General features: G+C 55.4%; 2 protein-coding genes and 1 pseudogene across 9 annotated transcripts in view; 2 read left to right on the top strand and 1 right to left on the bottom strand.

Moving 5' to 3' along the window:
* The first annotated feature begins 18 nt into the window (after window positions 1-18).
* Window positions 19-26,127, top strand: CASKIN1 (CASK interacting protein 1). Of its 6 annotated transcripts, none has more exons than XM_039884987.1 (21): window positions 19-278; window positions 4,558-7,127; window positions 14,009-14,060; window positions 14,164-14,261; window positions 14,462-14,607; window positions 14,698-14,793; window positions 14,921-15,051; window positions 15,551-15,659; window positions 15,741-15,849; window positions 15,937-16,031; window positions 16,197-16,314; window positions 17,525-17,626; window positions 17,726-17,817; window positions 17,894-17,978; window positions 18,064-18,155; window positions 18,902-19,012; window positions 19,096-19,197; window positions 20,600-20,738; window positions 20,813-22,849; window positions 23,470-23,908; window positions 24,446-26,127. In XM_039884987.1, exons 5-21 carry the CDS (start codon window positions 14,464-14,466, stop codon window positions 24,543-24,545), a joined length of 4,101 nt encoding a protein of 1,366 aa, XP_039740921.1. In that variant the 5' UTR covers window positions 19-278; window positions 4,558-7,127; window positions 14,009-14,060; window positions 14,164-14,261; window positions 14,462-14,463; the 3' UTR covers window positions 24,546-26,127. The 6 variants fall into 6 exon arrangements, with proteins under 6 accessions (XP_039740921.1, XP_039740922.1, XP_039740917.1 ...); XM_039884988.1 differs by lacking the exons at window positions 19-278; window positions 4,558-7,127 and adding an exon at window positions 8,158-8,332 and having other exon boundaries at window positions 20,813-22,390; window positions 22,718-22,849; XM_039884983.1 differs by lacking the exons at window positions 19-278; window positions 4,558-7,127 and adding an exon at window positions 8,158-8,332 and having other exon boundaries at window positions 17,729-17,817.
* Window positions 16,778-16,895, top strand: LOC120620621 (uncharacterized; annotated as a pseudogene).
* TRAF7 (TNF receptor associated factor 7) overlaps window positions 25,217-27,307 on the bottom strand; it is a 19,520-nt gene continuing 17,429 nt past the window's right edge. For 2 of the 3 annotated variants that reach the window (XM_039884996.1, XM_039884993.1), the window contains exons 19-21: window positions 27,091-27,222; window positions 26,890-27,009; window positions 25,217-26,730 (exon numbers count right to left, since the gene is read on the bottom strand). In XM_039884996.1, the coding sequence (XP_039740930.1) occupies window positions 26,590-26,730; window positions 26,890-27,009; window positions 27,091-27,222 (393 nt within the window). In that variant the 3' untranslated portion in view covers window positions 25,217-26,589. The remainder of the gene's footprint in view (window positions 26,731-26,889; window positions 27,010-27,090; window positions 27,223-27,307) is intronic. The other variant, XM_039884994.1, reaches the window with a different exon arrangement.

Below are 27,307 nucleotides of genomic sequence, written 5' to 3'. Positions count from 1 at the left end.
TGTAGGGGGGTGGGTGGGACGAGACCAAAGTTCTGGTGCTGGGGACCCCTCCCACCTGGGAGGAACCAGACGAGTCCTCAATGCCGCCTGCTGGCGCGGAATGAATGAACAAAGAGGCCCCAGCCTTCTCCCCCCACTCGGGCACCCCACCTTGTGGAACGGCTACTGGGTCCCGGGTCGGGGTCCTGCCATCCCCTCCTTCCCCGGATCCCCTACTCCCCATGCCGGGTAGAATTTCCAGGTAAATTACAGAATGCCAAGTTACATTTGAATTTCAGGTAAGCAACAACAATTTTTTTCAGCGTAAGTATGTCCCAAATATTGCGTGACATATACCAAAAAGTTATTAGTTGCCTGTGTGAAATTCGCATGTAACTGGAAGTACTGTAGTTTTATTTACTGGATCTGGCAACGGCCTATCTAACCCTGTCCTAACCCTCAGGTCTCCCAACTCAGGCCAATGACTCCGTCCAACACTGGGGTCTCTCCTATCTCATTTTCCATTCCAGCCCTCCCACACTGCACACTTGTGGCCTCCTTCTCACAGAAAAATAGAATCCTTGCTACAGATTCCCACAGTTTATTCCCACCACGTTTAAACACAACTGCACCACCTCCACCCTTCCTTCCTCTGGCCCCCTGACATCTCCCCATCCATCCACCTAAGCCCTGGGTCCCTGGAACCTTCCTTCCTGTGCCTTCTCCACCTCCCCTTCTTCTTTGCTGTCGGCCTTTAAACACCATAAAACAAACCAAAATTCTTAACAGCCAGCACTCTCTCTCCTTCAAAGAGCTATCTTCACTGCCTCACGGCCCCACACCCCTGCCCTGCCACTCATTCCTTGACCTGCTGCTGTCTTGTCTTTTACCCTCGGCTCTCAGTGAAAATGTCACAAGGTCACATTGCCAAACCCAGTTGATACTTTTCCTTCTGCATCTTGACACATCTGCACAGTGGTTGACAGCATCGCTCTTGAAAAGCTCCTGTCACCTAGTGTCTTACCCAGGCACTCAGTCTTTCTCTGCCTTCTCCTAAAGGCTGGTACCCTCCAGAGTTCCTCTCTCTGCACGCCCTTGTCACTGGGACCTCTAGTCCATTCTCCAGGACTTCCAATACCTTCCCTGCTCCTGGGCCTTTCTACCCCCTCTCCAGCTCAGATCTGGCCCCCTGTGAGACATTATTATTCCTTGAAGGCCCAGAGACACCTCTACTTTCCATAGCCAAGACAGTTCACCATGGACCTACCCCTTCTGTGTGCTAGTGGCCACCCAGTGTTACAGTTAGGTGTAACCTGGATGCATCCACCATCCCCTCTTCCATAACAGCCTCTTGACCTGTCTTCTCACATCACTCTGGCCTCCTTCCAGGCTATCCTTAACATTGCAAAGTGAACTTTTAAAAACCTAAGTCTGAACCCCTCTGAAGCCTTCAGGGGTCCCCTGTCACCATCCAAACTCCTGGGCCTGGCCCCTGTGGACCCTGCAGACTTCTTCCTCTTTCCACTCCATAAACCACGTGCTCCTGGGCAGAGTAGATGACAGTCTTGGATTTGCCACTACACACTCCCCTCTGAACCCTTATTCACAGCTAGGATGCTTTCCCCTCCACCTCTTTACTGGCTAAACTCCTGGTTTTCAGCACCTTTCATAACATTTTGAGGGCACATTCTGTGTGGGGTATGCTGGTGTTTTGTTTTAATTTGTTTTAATCAAATTCACAATATGAATTTAACAATTCTCACAACTCAGTAGTACATTCACAAGGTTATGCAATCACTACCTCTGTCTAGTTCCAGAACATTTTCATCACCTCAAAGAAAACCTGATTATGGAGTCACTCCTCATTTCCCCTGCCCTCTCAATCCCTCAGCCCCCCAGTCTACTTTCTGTCTCTATGGATTTGCCTGTTCTGGATATATATATTTTTTAATTTTAATTTTTTAAAATTCTCATCCCCCTACCTTCTTCTCTTTGGCATCAGCTTGTTCTCTATTTGTTTTGTTTATTCATTTGTTTTTGTTTTGTTTTGTTTTTTTAGATTCCACATAAAAAGTGAAATCATATGGTGTTTGTCTTTCTGTCTGACTTATTTCACTTAGCATGATACCCTCTAGATCCATTCATGTTGTTGCAAATGGCAAGATTTAATTCTTTTTATGGCTGAATAATATTCCATTGTGTGTGTCTGTGTGTGCACGTGCATGTATATGTATGTGTACACGTACACATCATGTCTTCTTTATCCATTCATCTATTGGTAGACATCTAGGTTGCTCTCATATCATGGCTATTGTAAATAATGATGCAGTGAACATGGGGTGCATATATCTTTTCAAATTAGTATTTTTGATCTCTTCAGATACACACCCAAAAGTGGAATTGCTGGGTCATATGGCAGCTCTATTTTAAATTTTTTGAGGAGTCTCCATACTGTTTTCTATAATGGCCGCACTAGTTTATAGGTCCACCAACAGTATATGAGGGTTCCCTTTTCTCCACCCTCACCAGCACTTGTTATTTGTTCATTTATTGATGATAGCCACTCTAACGGGTGTGAGGTGATATCTCATGGTGATTTTAATTTGCATTTCCCTGATGATTAGTAATGTTGAGCATCTTTTCATGCCTGTTGGCCATCTCTATGCCCTCTTTGGAGAAATGTCTGTTCAGGTCCTCTGCCCATTTTTTAATTGGATTTTTTTTGGTATTAAATTGTATGAGTTCTTTATATATTTTGGATATTAACCTTTTATCAGACGTGTTATTTGCCAATATCTTCTCCCATTTAGTAGGGTGTCTTTTCATTTTGTTGATGATTTCCTTTGCTATGTAAAAACTTTTTAGTTTCATGTAGTCTTGTTTATGTTTTAATTTTTTTCCTCTTGTTCGAGGAGACATATCCAAAAAGATATTTACTAAAAGTGATGTCGAAGAGTTTACTGCCTACGTTTTCTTCTAGGAGTTTTATGGTTTCAGGTCTTACATTTAAGTCTTTAATCCATTTTGAGTTTATTTTGTAATTGGTGTGATAAAGTGATCTAGTTTCATTTGTTTGCACGTATCAGTCCAGTTTTCTCAGCACTACTTGTTAAGGAGACTGTTCTTACTCCACTGTATATCTTTGCCTTCTTCGTCGTAGATTAATTGACCATATAAGTGAGGATTTATTCTGGGCTCTCTGTTCTATTTCATTGATCTATATATCTGTTTTTATGCCTGTATCACTCTGTTAGATTATTGTAATATAGTTTGATATTAGGGAGCATGACACCTCCCACTTTGTTCTTTCTCAAGATTTCTCTGGCTACTCTGCATTTTTTTGTGGTTCCATATAAATTTTAGAATTAGTTTTTCTAACTCTGAGAATGCCATTGGTAGTTTAATAGGGATTGCATTGAATCTGTATATTGCTTTAAGGCATTTTAACAATATTAATCATTCCAATTCATGAGCTAGGTATATCCTTCCATTTATTTGTATCTTCTTCAATTTCTTTCTTCAATGTCATAGTTTTCAGAGTGGAAGTGTTTCACTTCTTTGGTTAAATTTATTCTTAGATATTTTATGCGTTTCGAGGCAGTTGTAAATGGGATTGTTTTCTTAATTTCTTTTTCTGATCATTTACTATTGGTCATAGAAATGCAACAGATTTCTATATACCGATTCTATAACCTTCAACTTTACTGAATTCATTTATTAGTTCTAATAGTTTTTTGGTGGAGTCTTTAAGAGTTTTCTATATATAGCATCGTGTCATTTGCAAATAATGAAAGTTTTACTTCTTCTTTTCCATTTTGGATGACTTTATTTCTTTTTCTCGTCTAATTGCTGTGGCCAGGACTGCCAATACTATGTTGAATAGAAGTAGCGATCGTGAGCATCCTTGCCTAGTTCCTGATCTTACAGGAAAAGCTTTCAGCTTTCGCCACTGAATATGATATTAGCTGTGGGTTTATCATATATAGCCTTTATTATATTGAGATATATTTCTTACATACATACTTTATTGAGAGTTTTTATCATAAAGGGATGTTGAATTTTGTCAAATGCTTTTTCGGCATCAATTGAGATGATTATATCATTTTATCTTTTATTTTTTTAATGTAATGTATCACACTGATTGATTTATAGATGTTGAAGCATCTTCAATCCCTGGGATGAATCCCAGTTGATCATGGTGTATAATCCTTCTAAAGTATTGTTGAGCCTGGTTTGTTAATATTTTGTTGAGAATTGTTGCATCCATGTTCATCAAGGATACTGGGCTGTATGAATATTTCATTTAAATAGAATTAAACACTATATAGCCTTTTACGTCTGGCTTCTTTCAAGTTCTCAGGGTTTGTCTTGGTAATAGCAAGTATCAGTACTTCATTCTTTTTTATGGCCAAATAATTTTCCATTATATGGATAGACCACATTTTGTTTATCTATTCATTAGTCGATGGACACTGAGTAGTTTCCACTTTTTGGCTATTATGAATGATACTGCTATGAAAATTTTTGTACAAGTATCTTTTTGAGTAAATGTTTTCATTTTTCTATACATATACCTAGGAGTGAAATTGCTGGTTCACATGAGAACTCTATATTTAACTTTTTGAGGACCTGTCACGGACTATGAGGAGTTATACATCAGATCTTCACAATGAATCAACCCCTTTTTGGAGATGAGAAAACTGAGGCTCAAAGATGTAGAGATATGCGTCCAGGCGAATGGCTGGCACATGACAGAACCTATCCTGCTGGGCTCAGCTCTCCCCCAGTCTCATCCCTTCTGGCTGGGGTGACTATTCTCCAGGAAGCTCCTGCATCTCATATTCCCTATTCCTCTGAGGCAGCTCCACCAGGCTCAGAGGCAGCTCTGGAAGTGGCAGATGAATACATGGGCACAGAAGGCTGGAAGAGGAAGAGCCCTGTGAACCCCATCACCTGAAGGATGTCCAGAGCAAACTGCAAAGGAAGCTGAGAGCAAGAGAGAGGGGTGGAGCTGTGGGAAGTTTGGAAGACTTGGCCAGGTGTCTCTGGGGTTTCCACTTTGGGTCCAGGGACAGGTCCTAAGCTGTTTGCCTTTCCTGTGGGGGTTATGAGTAGAGCCTGGGGCCTGCACATGTCCCATGCCTAGGGGTAAATGACAGACTGGGCCAGGCTCCTCACCCAGCCTGTGCAATTCCAACATCTCTGCTGAGCAGGAACGGGGGGACGGGATGCATAGATGTGCATTCCCTCTTATGTATCAAACATCAGCTGAGCACTTTACAGATGTGGCATAAATGAGAATGATAGAAACCATAGCAGCTAACATATGCTGCATGCTCCCAGCCGCCCATGGGGAGGGTACATTCATCATCCCCATTTTATACATAAAGAGGTGGGCACCAGGGCTCTGGGTGGGTGGGAAGAGTACCAGGAAGCACCTGAAGAGGAGCACAGCTGGTGGACAGGGGCAGGGGCTGGCCTGCTACTGGAGGCATCCAGTGCAGCTGGGAAGGGGGCCAGCCCAGGCTGCAGTGAAGTGGCTGCCAGCTCTACTCCAAGCTGAGCCTTAGCAATTCTGCTGGCTCAGCGGCCCCTCCTTTCAGAGATTGTGCTCATCCTCAGAGGCCTGTCTTCCTGGAGGGAAGTCCCACACCTCTGCTTCCTCATCCCCTAGCTCGATCAGCTTGCTTGCCATGCTGCCCCCATCCCCAGGCTGGGGTGACCCCAGGCAGATGCACATCTCTATTTTCATGTGGACCCTCCCATCAGCCCTGGGCTGCAGGCAGAACTGCTGGCCCATTTTACAGATGAGGCAGCTTGTCCAAGGTCACTGGGCTGGCCAGTAGCAGATCTAGGACTTCTTGACTCCTCCTAGGGTGTTTAGCCTCACCAAGCAGGGTGAATCTAGGAGAATCTGTACAGCTTTCTTCCCAAGTCTGTCCTCCTGAAAGTGGACCACACAGCAAGATGCCCATCCCTAGGGGACAAGAGTGACTAAAGGGTGCCTGTTTGTGGGGTACAGGTAAAGTTGGAGCTGGGCAGAAAACAGCTGTAGGCAAGGGCCAGGTCATTACCCACAGGAATTCAAGAATTCTAAATTGGAATTTGACCTTTCAGGTCATGATGAAGGTATATTTGTCAAGGTAGGAGGGTAGAACATATTTTAACAGGTTAATAGCATGATTTATAATGCTTAAATATTTAGCCATTCAATGTGTGGGCCCTGCAATATGTTAGGCTCGGGCCAGAGTAGTTTACCTTAACCAGCCAAAACACAGAAATAATGGTAAGGATGATAGCTATCTTTATATTTTTATTTTTTGTAGTGTTTTCTGTGTGCTAGGCACACTGCTAGGCTCTGCAGATACAAAGATGAATAAAATACAGCTGTTTCTCAGACAACCCAGGTAGGGAGACCCAAGAATATCACAGTATCCAAGGCAGCCATTTGTTGAGCACTTACTAAGTTCTATTGCAAAGTGCTTCATTGATAGCATCACAACGAATCCTTAAATAACCTAAGGGGAGTATCAGTCTTACCATATTTTACAGAGGAAAAACAGACTCAGAAAGATAACATGATAGAAAAACAAACCAGTAAGAGGCAGAATTGGGACAAGTGCAGAGGCCAATGTGGGTTCAAAGCTCAGACTCATGATCTTGAGACTCTGGGAACTCAGGAAAATCACTTGGCTTCTCTCAGCCTCAGTTTCTTCATCCATAAAATGGGCTCATCTATGAAGTCACTAGCATGGCTCCTGATCCAGCAGATGCCCAGGAATTAGTCACCATAAAGGATGGGGAAAGGGCCCTTGCGTTTAGGGATCCCTCTGACAGCCCAGATCTAGGCTTGCTCCCTAAACTTCATAGGAGATCCCATGGGGAGAGAAATGGTCAGCTGCCCAGATCAGGGAATCCCAATGCCTTACCTCCCCCAATCTTTGGTCACCTTCCTTCTGGAGGTGCTTGATGTCTTGGGCTTTAAGAAGAGGGTCATCAGGCCATCATGTGGGCAAGCTCACCAGATGCTTCTAACAGCCTTGCCCAATTGGGGTGATGCTCTTACCCTTCCTGCAAATGAGGAAACAACCTGAGCCAGGACACAGACCCCAAGCCAGATGTCTCTGGAATGCTACAGCCATGACAAGGTGAGGGCCTGAGGCCCAGGAGATCAGAAAGGTCAGACCTCTGTGTGTGGGAGTGGGAGTGGTGGTGGTGGGGGGAATGTCAGTGTCTGTCAAGCAGGACTGTCCTGTCTGGGGCTGCCAGAGTCTAGCTGGAGGCTGGAGTGTAAGCAGGCTTGGGTGGGGACTCAGTTTGGTGCTGGACAAGACTGATCTGTGCTGGAGATGGGGGGATTGAGGCCCCCTTGGTGGTAGGTGTGGGGGGTGCTGCACCTCAGTTGAGGGAACTGCAGTGGGCTTGGGGTTCAGCTTGAAGCTGGTGTGGGGCTGTTGCTGTGTGTTATTTGTGGAGAGAGCCAGAGGCTGCAGGGGAAGAAGGTGCAGTTGGTGAGGGGGGTGCGGGTTCCCTGACACCGAATTCATTATTGGGAGATTCCTCTTCACAATTCCTCGACACCTCCCACGGGAACCACGGGCCAGAAATGTCTCAGTCTCTGGCAGGCCGGCTCCCGTGCCGCCGCTGGTGCCCGGGTCTCCCAGTGCCTGGGTCCCCGCCCGCCCATTGCTGTCGAGTCCCTCCCCGCTTGGGTCCTGCAGCCTCAGGAAGCCTCTTAGGCTCAGCCTCGCGCCGCCGCTGCCGTGTTGGGGCTCAGGGTCCAACCCCCCGGCGGCTGATGTCCCCAGGCCCCGGAGCTCGCTCAGAATCGCCGGGTGTCCGCAGAGTCCCAGCCTGACCCCCACGGCCTGCACGTGGGGAGGGGGCGTCTCAGGAGGATGAGGCCTGATGTAGGGGCGGAGCCAAGTAGCTAGGCGCGCAGCCCGCGCGGGCAGACGGAGGTCAACAGCTGCAGGAGGGGGACCCAGGCGTCCGGGAGACGGTGCCAGGTGCCGCGCCCCCGCCCCGCGCCTGCCGCCGGCCCCCGCCCCCGGGCCGCCCCCCGCCCGTGACGCGCTCCCCGCCCCCTCCGCGCCCGGAGCCCGAGCCGGAGCCGGAGGACGGCGAGGGGTGCGGGCGGCGGAGGAGGCGGCGGGGGAGGGAGGAGGATGCGGCCGGCGCCGCGGGGCCGCCGCCGCCGCCTCTGAGCCGCGCCAAGCGCACGGAGCGCAGCCGCGTCGCTGCGGCCCCGGCCGCGCCATGGGGAAGGAGCAGGAGCTGGTGCAGGCGGTGAAGGCGGAGGACGTGGGGACCGCGCAGAGGCTGCTGCAGAGGCCGCGGCCCGGGAAGGCCAGTGGTGCGGCGGGGTGGGGAGAGCAAGGGGCGCGGAGGAGTGAGGCCGGGGGGGAGGCGGAAGAGCCGCGGTGCACGCCAGGCCCACCTCCGGCGCCGAGTCCCTCACCCCTACTGGCGCAGGCCGGGGAGGGGGATACTGTCGGTCCCCGGGGGCGGGGCGGGGCCAGCAGCGCCCTGACCCTTGGTTTGCATCACCCGCCCCAGCACTGAAGGAGGGGCGGCACCTTGCTCCCCGCAGTCTCCCCGAGCCCCCAATAGGCACCTGGCGGCACCCACCTCCCTGGGCGCAGGCGTTCGCATCCCTCCCTGCCTCTGTCCTCTTCCCTCTGGGGGCTGCGGGCTGACAGCTGGAGGTCTCTGCTGGGCCTTTAAAGGGCGAGGCAGATGCCTTCCCCATGGAGAGAGGGAGGGGGCCCTTGCGGTGAGGGGCATCACAGGCTGACAGTCCCTGTCAGACCCCTTCCCCGCCCCATGTTTAATAACATGCTTTGCAGGGAAGGGGGGAACAGGACCGTGCTGGGGGTGTGGCTGCCCAGGCATGGCTGGCTGGGGGCCATTTACTGATGGGGAAGCAGAGGCCAAGGTCGCCCAGCCCGGGGCAGGCTGAGCTCCAAGCGAGTACAGACCCTGCAACGGACCCTGGTGGTCTCTGGCATCCCTGCTGGGAAAAGGGGCTGTGAGGAAGGGGGATGCTCCTACTGGCTATCCTGAGCTTGCGCTGTGGGGACCCCAGGGAAGGGTTGGAAGCTTGAAGCCCTGATCCCAGCACTCCCCAGCTCAACTCAGACCCTGGAGCGGGGGTGGGGGAGGTGGGGGGTGTTACTGCTGGAAATGGATGGATGGGCGTGTGGACCAGCGGCATGTGCGGCTGCGCACGTATGGCCGAGTCAGTGTGTCAGGGCACCTGTAGGGGCGCAGGCAGGGCTCTGCAGGGTCGCATCTGGGTTCTAGGCACCCCACTGCCCACCCCACCCCAGGGACTATATATAAGCCACGGAAGCCTCCTCTCCTCTCTCCAAGGATGGTGCTGAGAACTAAGACTACCTCAGGGCAGATGGGAGGTGGGTTCTTGAGCCCCAGGGGGACCCTCCTGCTACAGCCTACTTGGCTGGCTCCTGTCTGCTCTATGCAATTAGAGAGCCTCACATCTGTGCCTTTCAGGCACACACACACACAGGCTGACTGTGCCTTCCGCACCCAGTTGGAGCTGACTTCAGGGCCTCAGGGCTCAGAAAGAGAAGACTTCCAGGCAGAGGCAGCCTCAGCTGAGCCTCCAAAGCAGATGGAGAGATTGAGAGGTGCTATGCAAGGTCAAGGCTTCCACCTAGTGGCTGTGCCACCTTGGGCACAGACAACTCCAGCTCTCCAGGCCTCAGTCTCCTTGTCTGTAGGATGGGGATAATTGTGGTCCCTGTCTCCTAGCATTGTTATAAGGACAGTGAGAGAGCACACATGAAGCCCAGGCTCTTACTAAGTGCTCAGTAAGCACTAACTAGGATGACTTCCAGAATGCATGGGCCAGGGATGTGAGAGCATCAGATTTGGGGGTTCCTCCTCTCTTCTACTCCGAGTTCCCAGAGAAGGTTGTGGGAACTTTTACAATTACCTGGGTCTCACCTGGATCTCTATATCCACCCCTGCCTGGCCTGGTCTTTGGGCTCTGACTCACAGGGACTGGCATAATAAGTCAGACAAGAAATCCCTCCATGAATTAGCTCAGTTGTCATGGCAACACTGGCCTGCTTTGGAGTAAGATGTATTTTGATTCAGCAAAGTACAGCTGGAGTTTGGGCCATGGGGTGGGGGTTACCCAGCAGTGCTCCTTAGGGTACCCCAGACTCCAGAGGTATTCCCATGATCCTTGTTCTCATAATCTCCCCATGCTGGCACCATCCCTCCACCCCAGCCCCCACAGTGTGGCCCCAGGCTCTGTCAGCCCCCCATCCCACCTTGAAGGGAGTCTCCTGTTATAAGCACAGGCACTAGCACCCTTAGCTGTTGTCCTTGAGGGAAAGAAAAGACTGCTCTGGAGGGAAAATGCCTGTTTGGGGTTGGTCATCTGCCGGGGGGTGGGCGGTATTCTACCCTTCCTTCAGGCCCAACCTCCCCTTTCCAAATTCCCTGAAGACTACAGGCCAGCGTTCCTGCGCTCTCACCTTGGCCCACTAATAGTTCCTTTCCAGCATCTGGCCAGGAGCTCCTTGCCTTCAGGGAGCTGGGAGGAGACTGCACTGGCCCTGCTTCCTAGGGGGAACTGAGAGGGTGCCTTGCCACTGGAGGCCACAGGGCTCAAGCTACTCTGAGATGAGACCAGAGGAGGCCAGTACCACATCCTTTTAGGGGACAGAAGTGACTCTGTGGCAGTGGCCTATGAGTGGCTTCCATGGTTGGAGGAGCATCTGGTCAGAGAGGTGGAGGGAGGCCATGAGGGTAGGGTGAGAATGGGGATGGGGCCTCTGCAGCCTGGAGTTTGGAGCTGACCTCAAAAGTATAGGTGGTCCCAGGAGAGCAGTTAGAGGGCTGGGGAGATGAGAGATGGGAGAGCCCAAGTCATGTTGGGGAGCGAAGTTTATGTCTTATTACCGATGTGGAATCCGTAGGACTTAGTGCCCTTGCGGAAAGGGAAAGGAAGCTCCTGCGACCTTCATCCTGGTACTTCCTTCCCTCTTTGTCCCTCACCTACCCAGACCCATTCAGCCATGCTCTACTGCAGCTTCATTAGAGTACCTGTCTACAGGGGAAGCAGCCTTTCATGTTCCAGGCATGCTTCAGTTCTGGTACCTTCTTTGGTGCCCAGTGTCTTCCACAGGAATTGGGGGAGTGCTCCAAGACCTCAGGCTTCCCTCTGTCCAATTCCAGCTGTTTTCCCTCTTTGAGGAGACCAGCTATAGTGAGAGGGGTAAGATGACCTTAGCAAGATGTCTCTCCTCATATGGGCAGTGGTCCCTTTCGGGTTGGAGACTCCTCCTCCCCGCTGGTAACCGTGTCACTTCCTGGGCCTTGACCTCCATCCCCTCTAAAATTTCAGCTCCTGCAGGTATAGCCAGATGAGCAGGTGGGCCTGGCTATGGGTTACACTCAGAGCACCTGGCCCTGCTTCCTGGGAGGCCCTGGCTGTGGGAAGAAGAGGGACCCAGCCTAGGAAGTTTTGTGGGAGAAGCTAAGAGCTGGCTACACTGGAACTAAAAAAAGTGGGCGTTAACAAACAAACATTAGAGTTGGGCAGAGTGTTTCAGGGTTGGTGGTTGAGAACGTGGCCCTGGGCACAGTGGGGGGTACTACAGGACAACCAGGTCATGCTCTCTTCAGCTAAATAAGTGACTATGGCAGGCCAGGCTGCATAATTCACAGGGCTCAGTACAACATGAAAACATGGGTGCCTTGTCTAAAAATTAAGAATTTCAAGATGGCAATAGCAGAGCATCCAACTAGATGGGGGTGGGGGGTGCAGAGGGCTTGAGTAACTGTGTAGGTCACATGCCTGAAGCTGGCCCTGGAAGGTGGATAGAATGTGTGGGACTAGGATATGACTAGTCTCCAATTTACTGAGCACCCTATATGCTCCTGGCACTATTTCAGCCATGAAGGAGAGAGCAGTGAGCAAAATAGATAAAAACTCTTGTCCTCTTGGAGCTAGCAGTTTAGTGATATAGACAATAAACAAGATTAATGATCGTGATAGGAGCTAAAGAAAAAAAAATACAACAGATATGGGATGAGGCGGGGTTTACCATTTTAGATGGGGAGACCAGGGAGGCTTCACCAAGCAGGTGACATTTGGATAAAGACCTGAAGGACATGAGGGAAGGAATCATAGGGATAACTAGGGGAAGAATAGCCCACATACATATACACAGCATGTACAAAGTTCCTGTGGCAGGGCAGCCAGTGTGTTAGAGCACCATGCTGTGACTGGAACAGGTGCTGAGGAATTCAAAGGACTGTATCATGCAGAGTCATTGTCTAGTGAGGCAGGGGCTGTTGGAGAGTCTTCAGGAGAAGAGTAAGGGGATCAGTCTCATGTTCTAACAGGGTCCCCTTGACCTCAATGGATATGGAGGATTGACTGAAGGGGAGCAAGGAGGAAGCGAGGACACCAGTGGGAAGGTGATGGCAGTGATTCTTTGAGAGACACTAGCCTGGTTCTGGGTGGTGACAATGGCAGTAGTGAGAAATGGTAGGGTCCTGAGTATGCTTTGAGAGTGTCTTGAAGGTAGAGCCAATAGGATTTACCAATAGAAAAGATTTAAGATAGTCAAGAGGTTACCCAAGCCTGACTTCAAGGTTTTGGCCTGGACCACTGAGGGGAAGGGTGGCATTGCTGCTGATATAGATGGACTTCAGTGCCAGCGAAGTGTCCGAGCAGAGGGGGAGGGGCGGAGAGTGGAAATGCTTCTTTCTTGAGCCTAAACTGCTAGAAGGAAGTCCCCCTTGCTGGAGGGTGGGGGTGGGGTTCCTATAGAGGTAATATTAGTCATCACCACTTACTGAGCTGACTGACTCTGTGCCAGACCCTTCGTGCTTTATGTCTGGGAACATCTTTAGGTCTAAGAGGCCAACCTGGTAGTCTCTTTCAAGCTCAGGGCCAAGGCCATAGGACTAGTAAGGGGCAGAGAGAAGATTCAAATTTGGGCCCATCTGACTTCATGGGCTTTGTGGGCCATTGGGGGACACACATTCTGCAGTGAATGGCCCTGCAGCAGCCCCTCTATGACTTGACTCCCTCAGTTCTCTGCCCTTGGGCCCCCCGCCCCCATCCCTGTACTGGGCCTGGACAAAGGGGCTTCTGTCCTGCCAGCCCCTCCCTCACAGAGCAACTGACCCACAAATGGGTTATGTAACCATGGCCTAGACAGGCAGGGGCTTGGCCCAGGTCCGGCTGGACCTGAGCCCACAGGGAGGGCATCGGTGGGCTCCCCTCCTCTGGCAGGCAGCTGGTGGGGGCCAGGACCAGGGAGGCCCCAAGTGAGCCCCAAAGGGGAAGTTTGAGCCCCTTGGGCTTTAGGCAGCTGACCCTTGGGCCTGAGTGTGCCCCTGTGGATGAGGTAGCCATTCTTGTGTGGTCACTCAGAGGCACTGGCCTACTCACTTTCCTCCCTTTCCTGCCTTGCTGTGTGGGGCTCATCTATATTGGCCAGGCCCAGGGCTACGAGGGAGGGAAGGCTGCATCCTGGAAATGCAGATCTTACCCCTAGAGATACCCCCATTTCCGGGTGTCCCAGCCTTCCCAGGCCACCCCCAGCCCATCTGGGTTCTTCTGAGAGACAGATTGGTCCGGCTCTCTCCCTCCCACCATCAGCAGGTGCTCAGCCAGAGTCCCAAGGGAGGGGGTACACGTGCACGTGTGCGCCTGTGTGTGTGCACAGCCCTGGCTTTTGTGCCCAGGCAGGGACAAGCCTGGAAACTCTGGCTCTGTGAACCTCCCAACATCTTAATTTAGTGGGAAACCAAGGTCCAAAAGCTGGTACCTGTAGCTGAGTGCAGGGAACAGAGTCGAATGAATGAATGAATGTTTCTAGACTAAAGACCTAGATAGCTTTGGCTCTTAGCTTGCCAGGGAGCCAGTTAGCACCCTCTGCCTGTTCTTAGGCTGCTTAGAGGGGGCTGGGACCCAGGCAGGCTGAAGGAGGGGCTGGACAGAGCCTTCCTCACCGTGTCTCATTCCTACTCCCAGAGCTCCTGGGCTCCACCAAGAAGATCAATGTCAACTTCCAGGACCCAGATGGGTGAGTTCTAAGCCAGAGACTGCCAGTCTAGGATGGGGGCTGGGGGCTCCTGGGGAAGGCCTGGTGCCCAGGTCCTTACCCAAATGTTTGTTACCTGCCCCAGCTTCTCTGCTCTGCACCACGCGGCCCTGAATGGCAACACAGAATTGATCACCCTGCTGCTGGAAGCCCAGGCTGCTGTGGACATCAAAGACAACAAAGGCAAGGCCTGTCAGGGACTCAGAGCCAGGGGCAGGGAGTTGAAGTCAGGGGTCCCCAGAGAACTGGATGGTCCCTTGATTAAGGTCTCTCCCCAAAGTCTCAGGCTGGGTCTAGGCAGGGCCTCATGGGATCCATGACCTGGAGGTCAGGGTGGGCTCAGAGTCAGAAGCCAGCTTCCAACAGCCCCTGCCTGCCATCAGGCATGCGGCCATTGCACTATGCGGCCTGGCAGGGCCGGAAGGAACCCATGAAACTGGTGTTAAAGGCGGGCTCGGCAGTGAACATCCCATCGGATGAGGGCCATATCCCCCTCCACCTGGCAGCCCAGCATGGTCACTACGATGTGGTAAGGCCCACCTCAAGGGTGGCAGGGTGCCTGGAGTGGTGTAAGCTCAACAGACGCCCTGGGCCTGACTGCATTCTGTGGGCCCTGCAGTCTGAGATGCTGCTCCAGCACCAGTCCAACCCATGTATGGTGGACAACTCGGGGAAGACGCCCCTGGACCTGGCCTGTGAGTTCGGCCGTGTTGGGGTAAGTCTCCTGGGAGATGACCAGCACTCTGTCTGCTCCGTCTTCCTCTTCTGAGGCTGGAGTCAGAGACAGACCTGCAACCCCCTGCCCCATTTCTATGCCCCCTTATTTTGACCCCTCCGTCAAGGTGGTCCAGCTACTCCTAAGCAGCAACATGTGCGCAGCCTTGCTGGAGCCCCGGCCAGGGGACACCACTGACCCCAATGGCACTAGTCCCTTGCACCTGGCAGCCAAGAACGGCCACATTGACATCATCAGGTATGGTCATATGGCGGTAGGGGGAGGAGAACCCAGCTCGGGGGTCCTGCTCCTGGCTTGGTGATAAGACAGGAACAGCCAGGGAGCCGTGGGCATGTGATCAGGCCTCTGGATGCCAGGGATGCCTCCAGCTGCCCACATAAAGGATGCACTGGAGAGGGCTGGGGACGGGGCATCCATGGGCCCACAGCCTAGGCTCTATCATAGATAGCCCTGACACTTACGGACATGCTTAACTTCTCTGAGCCTCAGTTCCTCCATCCATAAAGTGGGCATCTCAGCAGTGCCTGTGTTGAGATGAGACGAGATAACCGCTGTGAAGGGTTAGCAAGGGCAGGCACTTCCACAAGTGTTTGGTCACTGTCAGGTACCATGTTATCAGGGAGGCGGGCAGGGCTGGCTCATCCTCAAACCCTTGGAAATTGGGGCTCAGCTTTGGGGTGCTGGGACAGAGGGCTCCTGCTGTAGGCCCTGCCTGCTCCCCCTGCCTTCCTGTCAGACTCCTCCTCCAAGCTGGCATTGACATTAACCGCCAGACCAAGTCCGGCACAGCCCTCCACGAGGCCGCACTCTGCGGGAAGACAGAAGTGGTTCGGCTGCTGCTGGACGTGAGTTGAGGGCACAGGGGCAGCTGGGGCCGAGTGGGCGCATGAGGACTCCTGACAGGTCTCACCCCTTGGCACATGCAGAATGGAATCAACGCCCACGTGAGGAACACCTACAGCCAGACAGCCCTGGATATCGTGCACCAGTTTACCACATCCCAGGCCAGCAAGGAGATCAAGCAGCTGCTACGAGGTGGGCCTGAGTTGCGCAGGGGGCCTGGAGTGGGACTTGGGCCAGGCTGGTTCACAGGACCGGGGATTCTACCTCTTTTGTCCCCAGAGGCCTCTGCGGCTCTGCAGGTCCGGGCAACCAAGGATTACTGCAACAATTATGATCTGACCAGCCTCAATGTGAAAGCTGGGGATATCATCACAGTAAGGATGGCCTGGATTCAGGGATGGGTGGGATCTGGGATGCTCACCCCACAACACTCCCCACAGTAATCAGGAAGTCTCAGGGTGTGGGCAGGAAGCCAAGGCCACCCACTTGCTTGACCTGGAAGTCTCCCTAAGTGTGCTCCCTCCACCTCATCTGGCCAGGTCCTTGAGCAGCATCCAGATGGCCGATGGAAGGGCTGTATCCATGACAACCGGACGGGCAATGACCGAGTGGGCTATTTCCCGTCCTCCCTGGGAGAGGCCATTGTCAAGCGAGCAGGCAAGTCCCATCCAGGCCTGGGCTCACGGGCCAGAAGGAAGCAAGTGCACCCATGTTGGGCGGCAGGGCAAGGACCAAATGCTAGCCATTGCTAGGTGCGGGATCCAGAGTGGTATCCAGCAGTGTGTCCTACCAGTGGTCTCCTCATCAGTGTCCTTATGCCATTCTTTCATTTATTCAACAGACATTGTATACTGAGCACTAGGAATAGATGACCCAGACGGACACCATTTCTGCTCTTAAGGAGCTTGCCCCCTGGGAGGGAGGGGAGCAAGGGACAGTGATGTAAACACGGAAGGAAATGTACCAACCAATGACACAGATGACATGCTTTAGGCAGTGTGGTCAGAGAAGGCCTTGAGAAATGGGAGGGACCAGCAGGGACCATAGGCAGAGCAATCTAGACAGTGGAACCACATGTGCAATGTGCAAAGGCATGGAAACAGGAAAGAATGTGACATATAACTATGGCCATGCCATCCTGGACACATCCGATCCCGTTGATCTCAGAAGCTAAGCAGAGTAGGGCCTGGTTAGTACTTGGATGGGAGACCACCTAGGAAGACCGGGTGCTGTAGGCGTAAAAAAAAAAAAAAAAAAAAAAAAAAAAAAAAAGAATGTGACATATGTAAGTTACCAAAGGAGGCCCAGTATGGCTGGCACAGAGTGAAGAAGAGGGAGAAGGGCATGGCCATGGCCACAGGGCCATAGTTTTAGACAGGAGACTGGTGAGATCACAAAGATGGACAGATGGGGTGAAAGAGCAGGATGGAGTCCAGTTAGGAGGTGTAGACAGCCTACCCATAGTAATCTAGTTCCCTTGGGTGGGCAGCCTGGCCCCAGGCTCCTGGGTGCCTCTTTCCTCTCCCCTGTTCCTCTAGCACAGAGGAGTTTGCTCTCTCTAGCAATCTGCACCAACTCCTGCCTCCCCTACAGTGGCCACTGGTAGGGCAACCACTGAATTGGGCCCCTCTCTGCCACACTCCTGCTTTCAAATGTCTGGGGTGGGGAGGGGTCTTCTGAGGGTCTCTCAGCTCCTTAGAGATAGCCAAGGCAGAGGGAGGCTATGGTGCTGACCTCCGAAGTGTGCATGTGTTGGGCCTCTGCTCTGCCCAGGCTCAGGGGCTAGGCCAGAGGATGCCCTCCTCTCAATGTCAAGCCCCCAGGGTGGGCTGGTCCAGGACTTAGGGAGGCTATACTCTGCCCACAGGTTCCCGAGCAGGCACTGAACCAAGCCCACCCCAGGGAGGCAGCACATCGGGACCCTCTGCACCCCCTGAAGAGATCTGGGTGCTGAGGAAGCCTTTTGCAGGTAGGTGGGGGGCTTCTGGAAGGCCAGAATGGCAGCACTTCTGCAATGCAGCCTCCAAGCCAGGCAGGGCCAGCACCAGCTGATGTTCCTTTGTGCTAGCAGGTGGGGACCGCAGTGGCAGCTTGAGCAGTGTGGCTGGTGGCCGGAGCAGTGGGGCCCACACCCTGCACGCAGGCTCTGAAGGGGTCAAGGTAGGTGTGGTGGTGGCAGGGCTGGGGTGGCCTGGGTCCAGAGCAGCACTGGCCAGCCGGCCTGTCTGGGTTGCAGCTCTTGGCAACAGTGCTTTCCCAGAAGTCTGTCTCCGAGTCCAGCCCTGGGGACAGTCCCATCAAGCCTCCAGAGGGCTCCACAGGTAAGAGCAAGGACGTAGCACTGCTGGCCTGGCAGGGAGGTGGCCCCTGAGCGGCCCTTGCCCCACCCTGCCCTCTTGTCCCCAGGTGCAGCCCGGTCCCAGCCTCCAGTGGCCCATGCTGGGCAGGTCTATGCGGAGCAGCCACCCAAGAAGCTGGAGCTGGCGTCGGAAGGCAAGGTACAGGGCCTGGGGCAGATGCATGGAGGGGCGCCCTGGGTAGCCTGCCTGGCCTGGCCACAGTACAGCTGGGTGCCCTTGACAGGCCAGCCCGGTCCTTCTGTCTGTCTGTCAGTTTGTGTGTAGGTGTTGTCTATTGTGTGGGCTGTGTATGTGAGCTAATGTGTCTAAGAAATGTGACATGGGTGTGAGGTGAACAGGGGTATGCATACGTGTGGGTGGTATGACTGCGAGGCGGGCACGTGTGCCTGTGTGTGTGCATGTGAAAGGGCATGGGTGTGAAATGAGACAAGGTGTGTGCATGAGTGAAATGGGTCCTGTGTGCATGACCCGTGTGCTGGTGAAGGCATGAGCTGCTGGCTGAGTCCTATATACTTCTGGATAGAGCCCACTTTCCAGGGAGTGAGCAGCAGCACTGAGGCCCCATTCCCAAAGCCCCTCCCATGGGGCCACACTGCAAGGTGTCCCTGGTGCAGGATTGAGGGGAGGGGGAAGTCAGGGCAGCTGGACCCTCTTGGTGGAGATCACGGAAGGAGGCTGCAATGCTGGGCGATGCTCAAGACGGCGGCATCCAGGACCACAGAGTGAGGAGGGAGCACTGGTGCCAGGCTGACCTAGCCACAGAAGGACCAGCGGACACCAGACTGAGCTTGCACAGAGAAGGAGGCACCTCAGTGGCTGGGTGCGAGCCTGGCGGGTGGGTGGGTGGTTGGGCGGGCCTGCAGCGGGTGCCTTGTGTCTTCCAGAGCGCTGAGGCTGTTAGCCAGTGGCTCGCCACGTTCCAGCTACAGCTGTATGCACCCAATTTCCTCAGCGCTGGCTATGACCTGCCCACCATCAGCCGTATGACCCCTGAGGTAAGCTCCCTGAAGGCTGGCCGCCAGCCATGATCCAGAAATAGGCCCCCAGCCTCCAGCTAAAGGGCCTCTCCTCTACTTAGGACCTCACAGCCATTGGGGTCACCAAGCCAGGCCATCGGAAGAAGATCACGGCAGAGATCAGCAGCCTGAGCATTCCTGACTGGCTGCCTGAGCACAAACCCGTAAGGCCCTCTGCGCCCTGGTGGCCAGGCCCCGGATGGGCAGACAGACAGACTGACTCCCTGGCTACAGCCCTCCCTGTCCTCCGGGGCTCCAGTGAGAGGAGAGCAGAGGATGTCCCCCAACAGTGACCAGCCTGGATGGCCTCTGTCCATCACAGGCACTGAGGCCAGCCTCCGTAAGGCAGGGAGATAATCCGTGAGGGCCTTCAGGGTGAGGGGAGAGTTTCCCATCTTCACTATATGCTTTTGCAAAGACCTCCTCCACACTCAGGCAGCACACAGGGACACCTGGCACCTCTGCAATGCTGTTCATTGCATACCCACTCAGACACCACAGAGGGGCCCAGATTGATGAGATGTGTTTGCACAGACCCAGGTACATGTGGGGAAGATGTGTGTGAGCATGATTCATGTACACAGACAGCACACATACCCTAAATATATTCAAGGTGCCCATTGATGACTGCATGCACACACCCACACATTCAACTGCATGTGCTGGCTACACTGACGGCTGACACCTACACCGACCACAGGCCACACTGTTACAATAGGCACCCAGGTGGTGGGACAGATTCTGAGCCAGGACAAGGTGGCCCCAGGGCCTGTTGCATCAATGTTGCCTCTCTGGTCCTCTTGCCAAGCTGTGGTTCCCCATCCATCAATGGGGGAGATGCCATGGCCACCAAAAGCCCCCAGGGCTGTGCGTCGGGGACAAGCCAGTTCATGCTCATCCACCCTGCTTTGCCCCCTTCAGTCAGCAGCTCAGAGGTCCTCCTAGCAAGAATGTCTGGGCCTCACTTAGCTTTATGAACCGAAGGGGTGACCAAGTATGTTGTGTGTTGGTGCGTTACTGATGTCCAGCTGGGAGTGTGGACAGGTGGATGCCATTCAGGAAGCCACTGGGAGGTTCTGGGTGAAGACCATCATGGGTATTTGCACACACGTGTGATGTGGACATGTGACTTTGCCTGATGCAAGTGGGGAAATGGTGAGAGGGTGTGAGCGTGACACAGAGGGGTGTCAGTGCCCGTGTATGGCTGGGATGCAGGATGTGCGTGTACATGTATATCTGTTTGATGATGCTGTGTCTGTCCATGACGTGTGGGATGTGTCTACCGGGTGTTGTCTCCATGGCTGCCTGTGCAGGCGAGGAAGTGCCTTCTTCCCTCTCCCCCAAACTGTTCTGAAGATAAGGTCGCCCCATGTGTGTGTGTGTGTTTTCATGTGTGTATGAGCTGGCCTGGGGCTTCTGTCTCCAAAGCTGACACCTCTGGCCTGTCATTTTGTCCTATGTCTCTCTGTGCCGGGCTGGCCCAATGCCCCTCGCCTGGCCGATTCAAGCAGCAGGCAGGCTGTGAGCAGCCAACTCTGGCTGCCCTCTGTGTCCCCTGCCCCATAGGCTAACCTGGCCGTGTGGCTGTCCATGATCGGCCTAGCCCAGTATTATAAGGTACTGGTGGACAACGGCTACGAGAACATTGACTTCATCACTGACATCACCTGGGAGGACCTGCAGGAGATTGGAATCACCAAGCTGGGTGAGGCCCCGGCCCCCATCGCCTCCTGGTCCTTGCCACCCTCCCTGGCCTTACTTGCTCCGTGCCCCTCTCAGGACACCAGAAGAAGCTGATGCTGGCAGTGAGGAAACTGGCAGAGCTGCAGAAGGCAGAGTACGCCAAGTATGAGGGGGGACCCCTGCGCCGGAAGGCACCACAGTCACTTGAAGTGATGGCTATTGAGTCGCCGCCCCCACCTGAGCCTGCCCCAGCTGACTGCCAGTCTCCTAAGATGACCACCTTCCAGGACAGTGAGCTCAGTGGTGAGCTACAGGCTGCCATGACTGGCCCAGCAGAAGGGGCTGCCACCGCCACTGCTGAAAAACCCTCCAACCACCTGCCGCCCACCCCAAGGGCTTCCATGCGTCAGGAGCCCAGCCTGGGTGGGCGGGCACGGCACATGAGCAGCTCTCAGGAGCTGTTGGGTGATGGACCCCCTGGGCCTGGCAGCCCCATGTCACGAAGCCAGGAGTACCTGCTGGATGAGGGGGCAGCCCCTGGCACTCCACCCAAGGAGGCTCGGCCCAGCCGCCACGGCCACAGTGTCAAACGGGCCAGTGTGCCCCCAGTGCCCGGCAAGCCACGACAGGTCCTTCCAACAGGTGCCAGCCCCTTTACGCCCCCCCAGACTCCCACTAAAGCCCGGCCAGGTTCCCCCCAGGCCCCAGGGGGGACTCATGGTCCAGCCCCAGCCACGGCCAAGGTGAAGCCCACCCCGCAGTTGCTGCCACCAACAGAACGACCCATGTCACCCCGCTCGCTGCCTCAGTCACCTACACACCGTGGCTTTGCCTATGTGCTGCCCCAGCCCGTGGAAAGTGAGTCAGGGCCAGCTGCTCCGGGGCCTGTACCTGCACCTGTGCCCACACCTGTGCCCATGCTATGCCTGCCCCCTGAGGCCGATGTGGAGCCAGGGCGGCCCAAGAAGCGCGCCCACAGCCTGAATCGTTATGCAGCATCTGACAGTGAGCCAGAGCGTGACGAGCTGCTGGTCCCAGCTGCTGTGGGACCCTATGCCACAGTCCAGCGGCGTGTGGGCCGAAGCCACTCTGTGCGGGCACCTGCCAACGCTGACAAGAATGTCAACCGCAGCCAGTCCTTCGCTGTGCGGCCCCGAAAGAAGGGGCCCCCACCACCCCCACCGAAGCGCTCTAGCTCAGCCATGGCCAGTGCCAACTTGGCTGATGAGTCGGCACCAGATGCTGAGACTGAGGGGTCTGGGACCGAGAATGGCCGGCTGGGGGTCCGGGCACAACGCCGGCGGGCTAGTGACCTGGCTGGTAGTGTGGACACGGGCAGTGCCGGCAGTGTGAAGAGCATTGCAGCCATGCTTGAACTGTCATCCATTGGGGGTGGGGGCCGGGCAGCCCGTAGGCCCCCTGAGGGACACCCCACACCTCGCCCTGCCAGCCCAGAGCCAGGCCGGGTAGCCACAGCGTTGGCCTCAGTGAAGCACAAGGAGGCCATTGGGCCTGATGGTGAGGTGGTAAACCGGCGCCGTACGCTCAGTGGGCCCGTCACAGGACTTCTGGCCACTGCCCGCCGAGGGCCTGGGGAACCAGTGGGGTCTGCAGATCACAGCCACTTTGTGGAGGAAGGCACCGCCCGGCAGCGGCCCCGAGGTCCAGCCAAAGGTGAGGCGAGTGGGGAGGGCCCGCCCCTGGCCCGGGTGGAAGCCAGTGCCACACTCAAGAGGCGCATCCGAGCCAAGCAGAGCCAGCAGGAGAACATCAAGTTCATCCTGACTGAGTCCGACACAGTCAAGCGCCGGCCCAAGGCCAAGGAGCGGGAGGCAGGTCTCGAGCCACCCCCACCACTGTCTGTGTACCAGAATGGCACAGGCACTGTGCGCCGCCGACCAGCCTCTGAGCAGGCTGGGCCCCTGGAGCTGCCCCCACCACCACCACCCACCCAGCCCCCCCCCTCCGACCTGATGCACTTGCCCCCACTGCCCCCACCAGACAGTGATGCCCGGAAGCCAGCCAAGCCACCTGTCTCTCCCAAGCCTGTCCTGGCTCAGCCGGTGCCGAAGATCCACGGGTCGCCCACACCTGCCTCCAAGAAGGTGCCACTGCCAGGTCCCAGCAGTCCAGGTAGGTGAGGGAGCTAGCTGGGGAAGGGCCTCCACCCTACTTCCCCACTCCAAAGTCTGAGAGGATTTGATGAGAGCCAGGTAGAGTGGGGTGGGAAAGTGTCCTCAGGCCCTTTCATCCATCCATCCACCCATAGGACAACTCTGTCAGCCCAGAGTTGGGAGGATGGTGGCTAGTCCTCACGTTGCTCAGTGAAGGCGGCACAGAACCCCATAAATAGTAACACCAGTAGAGGGAGAACTCTGACCCAGCCGAGTGACCCCAGCACAGAAAGGAGAGGAAAGCATTCCAGGCAGACAGATCAGAGATGCAAAGGCCCTGTGGCAGTCAAGCAACGGAAGGGCCAATGGCTGCAGCAGTTACACCTGGAGGGGGATAAAGGTGGGGCACACAGGGCAGGGTTTGAAAAGGTTTGCACGGGAAAGCGCGCCCCTTGGCGGTCGCGGATAACTTGGGGCAGGGGCGGGGCGGAGGGGCAGCGAGGGCTGCGGCCGGAACCCACAGCAGTGCTGAAGGCTGTATCTCGGTTCCTGGGTGCTTGGCGGAGAGCTGCGGCAGGGCTTGTGCCAGCATGGTCAGTGCGGCCTCCCACTGCCGTGCGAATCTCCTCCTCTCCGCAGAGGTGAAGCGTGCCCACAGCACGCCGCCGCCTGTGTCTCCCAAGCCGCCGCCGCCGCCCACGGCGCCCAAACCGGTCAAGGTCGCGGCAGGGCTACCGTCAGGCAGCGCCAGCCCGTCGCCCACGCCCACGCCCTCGCCGGCGCGTCAGCCGCCAGCCGCCCTTGCCAAGCCAGCTAGCACACCGCCCTCGCTGAGCTCCAGCCCCGCCAAGCCCCCGTCCCCCAGCGCGCCCGCGCTGCATGTGCCCGCCAAACCACCGCGCGCCTCTGCCGCCGCCGCCGCTGCCGCCACCGCCGCCGCCGTGTCCCCCGCTGCGCCTGACGGCGCCTCGCCTGTAGACAGCGCCCGGCAGAAGCTGGAGGAGACAAGCGCGTGCCTGGCGGCGGCGCTGCAAGCTGTAGAAGAAAAGATACGGCAGGAAGACACGCAAGGCCTACGGTAGGTGCAGGGTGGGGGCTGGCGTGGGTGTGGAAAGGGACTGGGCGGGTACTTCTGAAGATGCTGTGCGCGGGCTGAGGCGGAGTCCTGCAGGAAGGAGCGTGACCGATACTTTTGGGTTGTAGGCTCAGGTCTGACCCTTACTGTGAGGGGTGGGGTCCAACGTGGTAGGTGTCTGCCAGCCCATGCAAACTCATAGGCGGCTGTGCTCCGTTTAGGGTAGTGTGAGAGGCGTGGCCAATATCTTGGGGGTGTGATCTGAAGCTGTCTCCTCTCTACGCTACCTGTGCCGGCAGGGCAGACATGGGCAGGGTTTACACTCCACCCTAGGTCGTTCTGAGGCTGATATGCACAGACTGGAATCGAGGGCGGGGCGGGGCCCATACCTAGGGGGCGTGGTCTTCTGATGGCCACGCCCACACAGTTTGCTTAAGCTGGGCATGGCCCCTGGTAGGGTGGGGCTTAGAGCGAGATCCGGGTGGGTGTTCTTTGCTGGCCCCACCCATCCCACCCCACTCACGATGCGCCCGCCCCCAGCCCCTCGGCCGCGGAAGAGAAGAGCACGGGCAGCATCCTGGACGACATCGGCAGCATGTTCGATGATCTGGCGGACCAGCTGGACGCCATGCTGGAGTGACGCGGCCCATGTTGGGTCCGCTCAGGCTCTGGCCCGCACACTGACCTTTACCTCAGGATGGGCACCTCTGGGCGAGGCGCAAGCGAACAGGGCGGCGGGCACAGGCGGGGGCGGGGGGGCAGGGCAGGTGCAGGGGACAGCCCGGCAGACGCCCGCGGCCATGAGGCCGGGGCGGGTCATGCGGCCCAGCCTCTGCACAAGCACAACTCCTGCCCCCAGGGCCCAGGCAGGACGCCCAGCCTGGAGGACTGCCTGGTCAGGAGACCCAAGGGCTCTGGACAGATGCTGCAGCCCTGTGGGTGCCCATCCCTGTCTGCTGCTCCCTGTGCAATAACTGCTGGGCCACCTGCCCACCCACCACCAGGCTCTGCCCACTGTGTGTAAAGGAGGGGCAGCCCCTGGCTTTCCTGCCCTAAGTCCAGGCTGGGCCTGCCCTGGGGATAGTGGGAGGGGAGCAGCCACTGTAGCCCCCTCCCCAATCTGTGGTAGAGCACAGGCCTATGCCCAGCATAGAACTGCCCATTAGGAACCTCTGCCAGCCACTCTGGCATAGCACAAGGGGCTGGGGTCAGGCCCCCTGCTCCACTGTAACCCCCAGAATATAAGCTATCAAGAGTATTAATTTATTGGGAATGAGCTGAGGCAGATTTCCCCAGAGAAACAAAAAGGTATAACTTTAACAAATATATATTTAAAAGAAAAAATATTATTGATTCTATAGAAACCATTTACCAACTGCAAGGACACTGGAGTCTTGCTCGACAAAAGCTGTTAGAGGCCCCGGCCACTGTCTGTCCTTCCTTCCTTCCCTCCATACAAGACCCTAGGCCCAGTAGCACAAACAGGAAGCTGGGGTCTGGGGAGGGGTCTGTGCTCCACCAGGGCCTCCTCTGCCCTCTCTCCTAACTTCTCTATGTCTGAAGAACTCGAAGGATGTGCCTTGCTGCTGGGCTGTGTCCTCCATGCCCTGGAGACTGTGGGGAAGGCTCCCTCCTCTCTAGGAGGTGCTGATGAGAGGGTCAGCTTGGGCTTCGGGGAGCTGTGTGCACAGAGTGAATACATGGGCACAGCTGGGTGTCAGCAGTGGGCGCAGGACATGCATGCCAGGCTGTGTGAGGGTGTGCCTGACCCTCCCTCCCCAGGCCCACAGCAGGCGGCCAGCCCACCCCTACTCGAGTTCCCATGGATGCTTCTGCTCGTGGTCCAAGGCTGTGTCGTGTGGTCGTTCTCACCCTCTCTTTCCTCTTCCCTCGCCCCTCCAAAAAGTACTGACTGGCCTCTATTGTGTTTGCTGATCCACGTGTGTTGGGCACAACTTCTGACATTTCTTAAAAAAAAAATTTAAAAATGCCGAAAACCAGCGATTGTGATGTGGGTGGGTGGAGGGGGTCAGCCAAGGTGGCGTCTGGGCATGTGAGGCCCCATCCAGCTGTCATGCCATTATGCTTCCCCTAGTGGATAGCCAGCACCTGGCCATCTACCTGACCTTTCAGTGGGTGACCCAGGCTGGGGCTCCAGCAGGTGGGGAGGGGGGTCTGGGCAGGGAGCTCTTGTCAGCTGTCAATAAACAGCAGAAAATGGAGCTGCCTGGCTCACTTTTTGAGGGTGTTGGGGAGAGTGGTGGGCTAGCCTGTTCCTGGCAGGGAGGGGAAGTCACTGAGAGGGCTACATCCTGGGGTTGACAGACAACAGGAGCTCCTGTGTGGCTCTCCTCACCCTCCCACTGGCTGCTGGTGCCTGGGCACACCAGTGTTCTTGGGTGGCTTCTCCCTTATCCCAGGACTGTCTCCACTCATAGCCACAGTCTGTGCAGCTTTTATTTCAAGGAAGAAGTAATCAAATCTATGTACAGTCTAAAAACAGTAGAAAAGGTGAGTAAAAAGGCCCCAAAGTCCATCGGGTGGGGACGGAGGGTGGCCCAGGTAAGCATTATACCTGGAGTGTCGATAGAGGGGCTTGGCACCATCCTGGCAGCAGTGATGACAGAGCCAGGCAGAGGGAGGCTCGCAGGGCGCAAGGCGGGGGGAGAGCACTGCCTGGCCAGCTAAGCCTGCCTGCCTGTCCCTAGTGGGTGGGCAGAGACCCATGTGGCCAGCCTGGCTTGGATAGTCCTAGGGCAGGCCCAGAAGAAGCCAAAACCTGGCCTGGATTCTGCTAGCAAGTCCAAACCTGCAGAGGAAGGGCTCTATTTCAGGTGCCCCTTGGGCCATCCTGCCCTAACACCACCTGCCACCCATACCTGCCCTCCACTGTCACCCACCCAGGGCTGCTGGCTCCTCGCCCCCCAACCCCTGATCCACTTGTGCAGGCAGCCCCTTTGGATGGCCTGAGCCACAGCACTGACCTTCACAGTGCTGTCCACAGCCCCCGAGAAGAGCCGGCCCCGGGACACAGCCAGAGCTGTTACACTGCCTTGGTGACGCAGCAGGGTCTGTGTGCAGATCATGTTGTCCATACTCCAAACCTGAGGGCACATGGGATGTGAGGACCTGCCTAGGCCTGGCCACAACCCTGAGCCTTCCACTGTTACCAGGCCAGCACACACCCTGAGAGATCGATCATAGGATGCGCTGAAGACTTTGGTCTGGTCTGGCGTCGAGATGACTGCCAGGGCATACACGGTGCCAACGTGGCCTGTCAGGGTCCGTACCTGCTCCTTGGACTCGATGTCCCACACCTGAGGTGATGGCACAGGCAGGTCAGAGATACAGAAAGGGTTGGACAGGGACCCACAGTCAGACCGTGCCCCTAGGCATCCGCCC

This window comes from Pteropus medius, unplaced genomic scaffold (genome assembly GCF_902729225.1).
Source record: "Pteropus medius unplaced genomic scaffold, Ma_sr-lr_union100, whole genome shotgun sequence".
Classification (NCBI taxonomy): Eukaryota; Metazoa; Chordata; class Mammalia; order Chiroptera; family Pteropodidae; genus Pteropus; species Pteropus medius.
This window is presented reverse-complemented; position numbering and strand designations above follow the sequence as displayed.

Excerpts from the sequence above, each read along its gene's own strand:
- CASKIN1 (XM_039884982.1), top strand. The coding sequence starts at position 8,239 with ATGGGGAAGGAGCAGGAGCTGGTGCAGGCGGTGAAGGCGGAGGACGTG. Across the intron at positions 14,262-14,461 it reads GGACATCAAAGACAACAAAG|GCATGCGGCCATTGCACTAT; the intron begins GCAAGGCCTGTC and ends GCCTGCCATCAG. Across the intron at positions 14,608-14,697 it reads AGCATGGTCACTACGATGTG|TCTGAGATGCTGCTCCAGCA; the intron begins GTAAGGCCCACC and ends TGGGCCCTGCAG.